The following is a 12,544-nucleotide window of genomic DNA, read 5'->3' as shown; positions in this document are numbered from 1 at the left end:
TTGTTGAAATTAGTAAAGAAATATGAAACTTTGGCAGCCTAAATTAGAACATATATTTTAAAATTACATGTTCAGTTTACCATGAAGCAGTAATGTAATGCTACTGTATCATGCTATGCATTTTTTTAAATCTTGGGTATTTTACACATGAAGAGAATGGTGTCCCGTAATTTGTAATATTCAAAACTTGTGAATCTCAAAATTTCTAACATTTAGGTTAAGAGAAGTCTCCAGGAAAATGTAGGGTTGATTCTTACATGAAGACAGTCTTTGGGAAGTTTTAAAGTGCAAAATAAGAGTAGTGTAAGTCAAGGAAAACTATGAGCTTAACTGATAAGAAAAATTACAGGAGTGGCTGTCTGGGACCTAAGCCAGCAGTCTCTGGAAGAACCCCGGGATAACTTTTAAATACCAGCTCAGGAAATCAGTTGTACTTAAAAGAGCAGCTTTTTGGAAGAGGGGCTCTGTCTTAATGACATTACTGTAAAAAGAATGGAAGTGACCCCTAAGTTGCTTTCTATTTGTGGGGGGCAGGAGTGCAGATTTAGTATGCACTGGCAATGTGATGTATTCTTAGAAGTCTTTCTAAAAAGTGGAATTTGTTCTCTATTATAAGACATGAACGTTCCAGAATTCATTACAGAATGAAATACTCAGGATAGCATATGCAGGTTTCAGATTCCTTGATCAGGCATCTGTTTACATCATGCTGTCCTCATTTCTACTACTTTTTCCATTTACACTACCATGTATAATATAGGTATGTACATATCAAAGGACCAAAAAAGGTAAAATGAGTGAATGTCTAAATTAGTATTCAGTTGCAAAAAACTTCAGAATCAATTCAAATTTACTGAGAACACACCCAGTAATTTTCATTTGAAGTAATAGGAGGGTGATTTTTCTTACATTCATATTTCTAAATTATGACTTAAAATTTAATATTGGAGCAACAAGTATTTGTTGATTGCAATCCTGTTTTGCTTTGTCTGAACTATCTGCCAGATGGTTTCTGCCATGGTTGTGCTAATTAAAATGCATTGCCTAATACTGCTTGCTTTGATTCATGCAGTAGCTTAAAGATTTCTCATTTTATGGCATTTGTTAACTGTCAGCTCTTCTTTACCTTACTTCCTTAAAAGTTTTTACTTCCCTTTTCTCCTATCCTTCCACCTAAATTTAAGTTGTTTTTGTTGTTATTGCAATGGTGATGTAATGGTTTATAGACACATGTGTTGGGTGGTTCCTCAGATTCACAAATGTTGCTGTGTTGCTAATCTGAAAAGAGAATTCCAGACACTTTTACAAGCCTGTCTCATCACCGCTAATTTTAGAATAAGTGTGTTGAATGAAATGTGCCTAAAATTGCTTATTAGTCATGGTTGTGGGGGTCTTTTTTGTCCTCGGGAAACAGGGGTAGTTGAAAGTATTCATAAAAGTAATCTAGTGGGTCTAATTCAATAAATGCACAGTTTTGTTGTTTTAGTTTGTAATGAAAAGTTGAAATTTTTGGAATAAAATGAAATTTGAAGTAAATGTGAATTTAGATTATGCAAAGGATTATAAAACAGCTTAAAATGGAAAAAACTGATGATGTCTTACGTTTGCAAGAGGAGTTACAAATTTGAGTTTTTATATTCATTACACATATTATTCTATTAAACATTCTTATTCCATTGTAAGGTCCTTTTAGTTTATCTGCAGTGTAATAATGGGGTCATGTGGGTTAAGGTGCTAAATTATATTGCTGATTGGTTTTAAAAGGATGTCTCTACAAAAGATTCTGGAAGTCTAAAATTTTAAGAATGAATTCTGTCTACTAATCGGGAAACTACAATTAGAGTGAGTACATGTTGTAAGTGTTGCCCACTAGTTGAGAAATTACATAATACAGATTTCAGAGTCAAAAGAATTTTGAGTATTGTATCAGCTGTTACTCAGTATTTTGGTGTTTCCTTTTAGACAGCTGATCTCTCATGTTAGAAGATACTGCATAAACAGCCTTATTCCCAAATAAAAGTGCTGAGTGAAGCTATTGCTCAATTCATTGTTTTGCTGAGGACTTATATGTGTAGAATTCTTTCATAAATTGATTTTTAATTAAACTAATTATAAGCATAGAAGTTTCTAAAGCAGAATTAACACAATAGCCCATTTCAACAAGCTGTATATTTGAGAACAGAGTGACAGTTATTAACATCCAGTAGGAAATTAAGAGTTGTTGTTCACAAATAATAAATTACTAGATTCTGACAAAGACTAATGGGGATTAAGTAAGCGTGACTCAATATAACAAATTTAAGCCTAAGCATCTTTTAGGCCCTGAAATGAACAAGATATTGCTGCCAGTTAAAGTCAGTTGTGTCTTACAACCTGCTAGCTGTCTTGCTGTAAAAACTGTAACGTAAGGCCCTTGAAATAGATGCCGTCATCAGCCCCAGCCCCCAAGCATTAATCTATTTAAACACATGACAGAAGATGGTGGAAGAGAGTTCAGCAGCTATTCATGTGGTAGAAGTGGTTATTGTATTAGGACATAGTCAGTTGTAGACCAGCAACTTTTGAGTTAAAACACTGCAGCTGTTTCTCTTCCTTTCTTTACATCTTTCTCTTTTTTTTTCTTAGCAATAAACTCACTTTTTTTTCCCCCACAAACATTTTGTGTAGATCCAAGGAGCAACAAATTCCAACTTTCTGCTGTAGCAATTACACCCTTTTTGTCTGTTTGACTAGATTTTAGTATTTTACTTTTTTTCTTCTTTTTAAAGGCAACGGACAGCCAAGACGTAGATCCATCCAAGACTTGACTGTAACTGGAACAGAACCTGGTCAGGTAAGACAACATTCAAATTTTCTATCTTGGAAGAATACTAGGCAGAAATCAAGAATTCACTGTAATCTACTCTGCAAAATTAGTTTTATGAGTTGACCTAAAGTTGTGATAGAGAAATTCATTGCACCTGAACTTAAATGCTTAGGGGGGAAAAAACATAGGTGCCATTGTTAATTTAACTTGAAAGATAATTTATTAAAGTAGGTTTATTAAACTCCATGGAAAAGTAAATTGTTCATTAGCACTGTATATATGTCATATGGTTTTATGTATGTTTTAATAAGTATTCAATTTTATAATTTAACAATTTATCATTAAAGTGTCCTTTAAAGTGAATCATTAGTATGTCTCCTTTTTACTAATAAGGGTAGTAAACATTTCCCCAATAAGTTGCTACTCCTCTAGGGCCACGTAGGGCATTGGCATATGTGGAGAACTCTAATATCTTTTAACTTGGCATATCCACTGGATTAATATTTTTTTCAAATATCCTTAAGATAACAATTTACTAAGCAAATGTGTAAACTCTCGAAAGGCTTCTATTCCAGTGGTTAAGATTTCGTTGTTTATATTTCTGGATCCTCCTCTAAACTCTCCTTGTCTCTTTATCACTGCTGCTTTGCAGATGATGCAGACAGTGTTATAATTTAAGCCATTACTGATTAGTGCAGAGTTTTAACCCACCAGGTATATAAAAGTAGCTCAGTCATTGTTTTTTCTGTGTTACTCAGATTGATACACTTGACATATATAATTTATTATATACTATATTCTGTAAAATGAATGAAGATTAATTATAAGGTGTTTGTTTTCAGCTGTACAAGAATAAGTTTTATGAGAGCAGCATAAAAGTAATGAAATTAATAAAGTAATGAAAATATTACATACTAAGAAGTATTAAGTATTAAATTATTAAGTATTAAGTAATGAAATTATATCATGTTCCATATTTTTATAAAATTTTAGCATTTATATATTATAAACAATCTGATGTAATTTATGATAATATGTATTAGTACTTGTCATCCTAAAAAGGTATTTTATTATTATATCATTTTTATAATATACTTAAAATTTGGGAGATTCTTTGTAGTCATTAATGAAAAAGCCTTTTATACCCATCGATTTAACCAACTTACCAAAAACCACTTCAAATATTTAAGTGGTGAATATCCATGATCTTCATTTAGATCTGGAAATATGTTTATTTCACAAAATGCTTATAAACACATATATAAATAAAATCTACATAGACACATTAATTTATTATGTGTTGTGATACTAGTGACTCTAAATCTTGATTTCATTATTTAATGATAGTTTTTTTCAGTGTATCTGTTTTTGTAAGACCCCAGAACTTTTAGCTGAAGTTTCCCATTTTCTCCCCCTCAGATACTTAAAAGTTTTAATCAGCCCATTTAGTAACAGACAGTTTGACATCTGCTATTTGCTTTGATTCTTTGGAGGTTTGATGAGCTCAGCCTTTTAAACTCTGTTTACTATTGCCACTGATATTCCAGTTATGAGAACTTCTAGCTAAGTGTTTGACTAGGAATGAGAAGCTTGTCCTAAGACATGTCAGGAGCAGCTACGAGTTTGAAAGCTTTTCTGTAGACTCTAGAATAAAAGTGTTGCCATAATTCAGGACTGATCTTCCCACACCAAGTCTTACTTATTTCTTCACAAGTTCCACATTATTTGAGATTTTGGTTGTTACCCTTTTAATTCACAATAACTTCAGGTAGTAAAACACTGGAACTGAGGCCAACTATGGGTATGGGACAGTCATTTGTGGAATTGTCATAGACCACTCTGAAAGATTTGGGGTGAGGGAGAGTTTGATATGGCAGTAGCCACATTTTAAAACTGATCCACTCTTTCAAAATTATTTGTGTTATAACCTTAAAATGCCTAATGTTCAGCTTGGCATGAGAGTGGCAAATACTAATCCTAATGTACTATGAAAACATTTCTCCCAAAAAATGTATGATAAGTGATCATTAAATCTTTTAAATTACTCACAAAGATGATATTCATTTGAAGAAGAAAAGTATTCACAATATGTGTTTTCAAAATTGGAAGGTGCCATCCTTTTTGAAGTCTGGCTAAGCGTGATTCCATCTTGTCGAGGAAAGTAAACTTATTGTACCATGGCTCTTGACTCAAAACATAATCTTAGTAAAACCACTTAGAATTTCCATCTGTAAACTAAAATTAAATTGGTTGTCTTTCTGTTGCCATCCATTTGAGAGGAATAGTAAATGAAGCAAGCTTCTTAATTAAAAGTAATGATATAAGTATAGGCTTAAAAGATTGCATTCTTACAACATACAACTCACTTTTAAACATGGTTTTTTCATTAATTCAGGAAGCTTTTTAAACACTCAATAGATGTGACTTCCTAGAAGCTTTGAAAAGATACTGAGAAAGAAAAAGCAGTCCCTGACATCCGGGAACTGGTTTGACACTGTGGCCTCACTGTTGTTAGTAGCTAGCCTTATTCTCAACGGCTGGCTGTCACAGCTAGACCATGTTACTGTCTTATTGGACATAATCTCTCAGAACACCAACATCAGACAAGATAATGCTGAGACCGTGATAAAAGGAGATGAAACAAGACTATTTCGGAATGTTTTCTAAGCACAGACAAAAACAAGGTCACTGTGCCATCCACAAAATATCTAACATTGTCCTCTCCCAGCTATTAAGAGTGACTGCTGCTTCTTTACCAGTTACAGCTTGGTCCTCACTCTGGACTGCCCTCCCTGTGGAATTGCCCTTGCTCTCTGACAGCGGCCAATCTGGAACGAACCCCTCCTTAGAGTTTCCCCAAAATCACTCAACCAAAGCCTAAATCCTATAATACATTCTTTTTCTAAAACCCTCTTACTGAGACACCCCATGCTGCCCCATGGTAAGCATTCTCCTTCACTGCAATAAATATTAAACCCAGCTCTTTCCACTATTGGTGTGTTTCTGGTGGTCTTTGGCTAGAGGGCTTTGATAATACCAATAAAGCCTAGTCCGCAAGGACCTCATTTGGAGAGATCAGACTTATGCCCAAATCAATTAGAAAACTAGAGTAATAACAGCTTCCATTTGTTGTGCACTGACTTTGTGCCAGATAGGCTCTTAGTATACATTATCAGAATGTTAATCCTGTTATCAGGATCTTAGTACTGTGAAGTTGGTACTTTTTCACCTCATTTCCAGCCAGGTAAAGTGAGGATGAGAGAAACTGACCTAAGTCTCTTACTTCCTTATACTGCCAGTAATTCCTATAACCAGGTTTTGAATCAAGACCTGATTGCAAAGCACACAAACTGTATACTTTAATCATTCTAACTTGCATGTGAAACTAGATGTGATGCATGCTGTTATAGCCCTAGATCTCTTACATTTAGGTATTTTGGCTTCTAATAGTCTGCATTGTCATTAATTATTTAAATAGTTGTTAAGTGATGATGAATTGTAGCTGTATCATATCATTGAACAAGGTTAGCCTATCTTGATAATAAATTTCTACCAATGACAGCACAAATTTATGTTTTATACACCTGGGTGAGCCATTCTGTGTTTCACTAAAACAATATACATTCTTATAAATGCCTGAATACCCCTTCTGGAATTGTATTCAGTATAGATCTATATTCAAGAATTCCCTTAGAGGGGGCTGCAGTCAGTGAAAATTACGACTGCAAGATGATACAGTTAGGATTATTTAGAGAAGTGGGCATATTACATTTCCATATGAACTTTATAATCTACTTTTACTAGTCAAATATGTGACTTTGGGCAAGTTCCTTAATTTCCCTGAGCTTCTGCACCCTTATCTGCAAATAGGCACCATAACACCCACCTCCCAGAGTTCTTAACAGATGTGAAAGTACCAGGGCACACAGTAGATACTAATCCATGTTGTATGCCGGCCTCTTCACAGTGTGCCTCATCGGGCCCTTGATACCACTTCCTTGCTTTCATGATAGTGAGAAATAAAAAGAAAATAGCACTTGAAAAGGGAAATAAAAAGAAAATAGCACTTGGGAAGGGAAAGAAGTAAAATCCACCAGCGTTCTTTCTGTATCATAAGGAAACTTTGTGTCAAAGATCATGGAAAGTATTTGCTTTAAAGGTCTCTTATCGCATAGTGAGTGATATTAATATACATTGTTATTATTTATTTAAGGGATGTGATTTATTATACCACTTTTGTCCATGTTCATTCTGCACCTCCTTTTGTGTGAACAAATGTTCTGGTAAACTCTGAATCAGAAACTTATGTAATAGTTTTGAATAATTCCTTCTTCATAGTATACCTTTCTGTTGGAGAATAGACACCTTTCTTCTTTTTTTTTTTCTGAGACACAGTCCCCACTGTCAGCCAGGCTGGAGTGCAGTAATGTGATCTCGGCTCATTGCAACCTCTGCCTCCTGAGTTCAAGTGATTCTTCCACCTCATCCTCCCAAGTAGCTGGGATTACAGGCGTGTGCCACCACACCTGGCTAATTTTTGTTTTATTTTTAGTAGAGACAGGGATTCACCATGTTGCCCAGGCTGGTCTCGAACTTCTGGCCTCAAGCGATCTGCCCGCCTCACCCTCCCAAAGTGCTAGGATTACAGTCGTGAGCCACTACGCTCGGCCTCTGTTGGAGAATAGACACCTTTCTATTGTAGAAGACCATGTAAGAATAATAAAATTCTGAAATTTCCTTATAAAAAACTGTAGTGAAGCCAAAATTAGATCAAGCCTACAGACCTTTAGATTAGAAAGAGTATTTTCAGTACAACCTTCATGTATAGATTTAATTATCTGTGACTACCATAATAAGTACCCATGTAAACCCACATTACTAACTTATACCCATTTTAAAAATATTTATATTATTGAGATGTTACTTTAGCAAGAATATCGTAGAAGTCATCATTTAATCTCTGTGTTTTGTGCTTGTATAATTTTAGCTACTAAGATTTCTGAGGGTATTAAATAGCTTTTAAATGTCAGTCTAAGTAATAACACTGGGTGTAAATTCCTGACTTATGAAAATATTTTCCCAGTCTTTCAGGTAAGAAATTAAAAGCTTTGCTTTATTTTTGTCTGTAAAATAACTTCCAATTCCTTTTTATAAATATAGGGATAAATTTCTGGTCAAAGGCCAATTCTGGTTCATGTTTACTGATGGTAATCTGCCCCTGCGGTTTAAATTTGGCTTAGTATTCTTTTGCTGCCTTAAATTGCTGTGTCGCGTTTCTATACTCTTGTAACCACTTTCATATCCAATCCTCTTCTTAAGTCAAGTTTGCCTATATCTCTTAAACTTTGCAATTAATGTGGGGATAGAATAAGTAATTGTAAATGTCTTAAAGGAAGGAGCAACTTAAATGAGTTTTAATAGTTTGAGAGCATTTGTGACCCTCAGAATTTTACCAGTGATTTAAAAAAATAACTACTGTAAAAACTTCTTCAGTAGTTGGTTACAAGCAGTAACATAAATTCAGCCACAGACTAGTTTGAGTTTTTTTGTTAATTGTCAGACGTTATGTGTTCCTCTTATTTATGCCTTATATTATTCACATATTTAAAAACTACAGTTATGCCTTGTTTTTAAATATTTCCTTAGTTTTTTATACAAACATATTAGCATACTGTTATTTATTGAGATACACATTTCTTAAAATATAAAGATTTATTTATTAGTTTATGGATTTAAATCTAACTCTATGCTGGTCTAAAGACAGTTCTGAAACTTGCACTAAAAGTGCAAGCCTTGTATTAGTTTCATAGCTGTTGGAAATTACAAGTGGGACAAACAAGCATGCACAGAAGGTGCTAAGAGTTTCTTGGAAAGTAGAAGGTCAAAAGAAATGTGTAGCAAAGAATCATTTTGCAAAAGATTTAAGCTTAAGGAGTACTATAAAATTCCTATTAGGTCCAACTTACTTGTTTTAATATTGCAAATGTTCAGTGACCTCTTTTTTAAATATACTAAATCCATTCTCATTTTAAAAACCTAATTATTACTTCTACTGTATCTTGTTGATTTCTCACAACTGATACTGATTCTCACATGTCACAAACGTGTTTCTTTTTTTAAAATGTGGGTTAGCATTACACTGACTCTGAAACCCTGGTCTGCCACCACTTTGAAGGAAAAATGCTTTTGATTTACAATAGCAGTTATAACTATGCGCAAATTCGTGTACTTGCTTTCAGTCAAAGAAAGTTAAAAAGACTCAGGAATAATTTCATAATGTCTATACTTGCTTTATCAAGGGTAAAAGTATCCTAAAAGTAAGAGTTAAACATTTCATCACTGGTTTTCTTTGGTGTATGTCGTTGTTATTCTTATATACTAAAGGTAAATAAGCTTAAGCACCAATCTTATATCTGAGTGCCAATAGCTTGTGTTCTCATTTTATTCAATGAGTATCTATTATGTGTTTATTATATATTCAGCAATTTCCCAGATCCTGGGAAGTACAATATAAAAAGTACGCATGGTCTCTGCCCTTAAGAGGTTATAATAGTTTTGAAGAGGAATAAAACTTTGAGAGTACTATAATTTCAGGCACAAGTTGAAGTAGGTACTGACTATACAGCCAAAATTCAAAGAAGAAAAAAATCTCGTGTGAAGACATTTCATGTACATCATTTCATTTAATTTTTATAACCTTATGAGATAGATAATACCGTCCTTACTTTCCTATTGAGTCTTAGAGGTTAAATAAGTTACCCAAAGCTGCACTAGTTAGAAATGGCAGAGCACAATCAAACTCTGGGCTGTCTTGTCTCCAACACCCAACTTCTTACTGCTACTACTTTTTCTCATTCACACTTCATCAATGAGAAACCTAAGTCTCAGCGAGGCTGAGTTACTTACACAAGTTCACACAGCTGTAAGTGGCAGAATGGAGACATAACCCCAGGTCTCCAAAGTATTAGACTGAAACATGTGAAGTTGCTGAGTTTTGAACTACAAAAACATCAGTTTTATGTGGTTCAGTTTTATACATGCCCTGTGCACTACAGCATATTATCTTTAGGTGAATACGAGGTCAGGATTAAAAACTGCAAGGGATGGCCGGGCGTGGTGGCTCAAGCCTGTAATCCTAGCACTTTGGGAGGCCGAGGTGGGCGGATCACGAGGTCAGGAGTTCGAGACCATCCTGGCCAACATAGTGAAACCCTGTCTCTACTAAAAATACAAAAAAAATAGCAGGGCGTGGTGGCGGGCGCCTGTAGTCCCAGCTACTCGGGAGGCTGAGGCAGGAGAATGGCGTGAACCTGGGAGGCGGAGCTTGCAGTGAGCCGAGGTGGTGCCACTGCACTCCAGCCTGGGGGACAGAGCCAGATTCTGTCTCAAAAAAAAAAAAAAACGGCAAGGGAAACAGGGGCATGAGGAATTTTAAGAGGAGAGAAAATCCAGATGGGCAAGGTAAACCTGCTGATGGAGAGTCATGAATGCCAGAGTGAGAATTTCAGAATTGATTCAGTAACAATCAGTAAACGAACATTTTGCCTGCAGTACACTCTTAGGCACTCCATGTCCTCAAACACAAGGTCTGGCCTTGTACACAAACAACCAGAGAAGTGGCAAGAATCACCACATAATGTAGAAGAAAACCTGAGCTGGGCCTTACAGGGTGGGGAAGGATTAACAAGGAGAAGAAAAGAACAGGATGAGCAATCTTATGTGGAGTTAAAAATTGGTTATGGTGTAGAAAAGCTTTTTGGAATTTCTGAAGCAATTTCAGTGAGTACCCAAAATGAAAGTTGTATTTCATCAGTTTTTCTTCAAAGTTAATTTATGATTTTTTTCTCTGAAATTGTTAGGAAAGTACCTTTCACTAAAAGTATAATTAGATTGTTTGTAACACAAAGGATAAATACTTGAGGGAATGGGTACCCCATTTTTCATGATGTGATTATTATGATTGCATGCCTGTGTCAAAACATCTCGTGTACCCCATAAATATGTACCCACAAAAATTAAAAATTATTTAAAAAAAACAGAAATGAGAGGAAAACAAAGTACCTCTCACTGTTTAATATCCTGAATCCATTGTGGGTTTTCAAGACCTAAAATCATAGAATGTTAGCACTATATGGAACACTTCTCATCACATTCTTAACCCAGCCCCAACCCCTCTGCAGATAGAGGTTGAAGTGATCTAAAGCAGACATTACAGCATAATTAGAGCTCACATACGATGGATTCTACTCAAAGGTACTTTTGTATTGCGTTTCATTTTACTTGTTGCAGTCTTGAATTTGAGTGTTTGTATATATGTTGAAGCTAGATGTAAGATTCTTCATGAATTTATTTTATGTTTTATTTTCTATAACTCCACATTCTTTTTTAAGTCTCTTCTTTGGTACTCAGTAACACATCAAGAAAAAAAGGGTGCTTTTTAAAAAGTCCTTATGAAACCCATTTTAGTTTCTATGTCCTTTGAAAGGCTTTAATATATGAAATATTAACATGTAGACAAGAATGTATATAATGTATGAGTTATGAAAATAATAAAATAAACACTTGTGAACCCACTACCCAGCTTAAGGAATGGAACATTAGCAATCCCAGTGGGGGTTGGTCCCTGTGTGTTCCTCACCTGTGGCCTTCCCTGTCATTTCCCCAGCAACCCTCAGTGCCACGTTCTGTCATATATCATGTTTCCAGATATCATAAATACCTTTTATCTGATTAAGAAATCCTCTTCCCACTGGGCACAGGGGCTCACACCTGTAATCCCAGCACTTTGGGAGGCTGAGGCAGGAGGATCGCTTGAGCCCAGGAGTTCAAGACCAGCCTGCACAACATGGGCGAGACCCCATCTCTACAGAAATATTTTTTTAAAATTAGCCATGCATGGTGCCATGAGCCTGTGGTTCCAGCTACTCAGGAGGCTGAGGTGGGAGGATTACTTGGGCCCAGGAGGTCAAGGCTGCAATGAGCTGTGTTGGTGCCATTGCACACCAGCCTGGGCAACAGAACAAGACCCTGTCTCAAAAAAAAAAAAAAAAAAAAAAAAAAAAAAGGAAAGAAAGAAATAAAGAGAGAAAGAAAGAAAAAGAAATTATCTTCTCATACATGGAATTTAAGTTTGTTAAATGTATTTTTTATAAGTAGATGTTAAATGTTGTCAAATGCTTTTTCTGCATCTGTTGAGGTTTTGTCCTTTAATCTGTTGATGTGATGAATTTTATTAATGGAATTTCCTAATGTCAGATGAGTGACCTTTGCAGTCATTTGCAAAGTTGGATAAACTAAACTTTTTAAATGGTTTTTATTGCTTCTACACTGCCACATTATATTTGCTAATATAATTTTTAGAAATTTTGACTTTTGTGTCTATTTTTATTTTATTTATTTTTATTTTTTTGGAAGTGAGGTTCAGTTCTAACTTTCTTTCTCACACTGTCCTTATATATTGATTTTTACTGCCTTCACAGAATGGGTCAGAAAGTTTCTTCTTTCTTTGTTTAGGATAATTTAAGATTGGAAAAATCCTTTTCTTGAATGTTTGATAGAACTTACCTATAAAACCCTCCTCTGTGCTTGGTACTTTCTATAATATATAGGAATTTTGGAAACTTTTTTTTAAAGAATGTGTTCATTTTTATAGTATTGTCTCTGATTTCAAAATACTATCTTTTACCATTTTTCATTTTGGGAGGCAAATTCTTTTTTTTAACAAAGTTAGATCTCTAG

The 12,544-nt window shown here is 34.9% G+C and overlaps 1 protein-coding gene across 5 annotated transcripts in view; it reads left to right on the top strand.

Annotated features, from left to right (window-relative positions):
• The window catches only part of MAP3K7 (mitogen-activated protein kinase kinase kinase 7), a 74,519-nt gene that overhangs the window by 48,331 nt on the left and 13,644 nt on the right, over window positions 1-12,544 (top strand). For all 5 annotated transcript variants that reach the window (XR_004029327.1, XR_004029326.1, XR_004029325.1 and 2 more), the window contains one exon: window positions 2,769-2,833. Coding sequence is in view for 2 of the 5 variants with exons in the window: in XM_003258343.4 (XP_003258391.1) it covers window positions 2,769-2,833 (65 nt within the window). In the remaining 3 variants the exon portion in view is untranslated. The remainder of the gene's footprint in view (window positions 1-2,768; window positions 2,834-12,544) is intronic.

This window comes from Nomascus leucogenys, chromosome 3, assembly GCF_006542625.1.
Source record: "Nomascus leucogenys isolate Asia chromosome 3, Asia_NLE_v1, whole genome shotgun sequence".
Classification (NCBI taxonomy): Eukaryota; Metazoa; Chordata; class Mammalia; order Primates; family Hylobatidae; genus Nomascus; species Nomascus leucogenys.
This window is presented reverse-complemented; position numbering and strand designations above follow the sequence as displayed.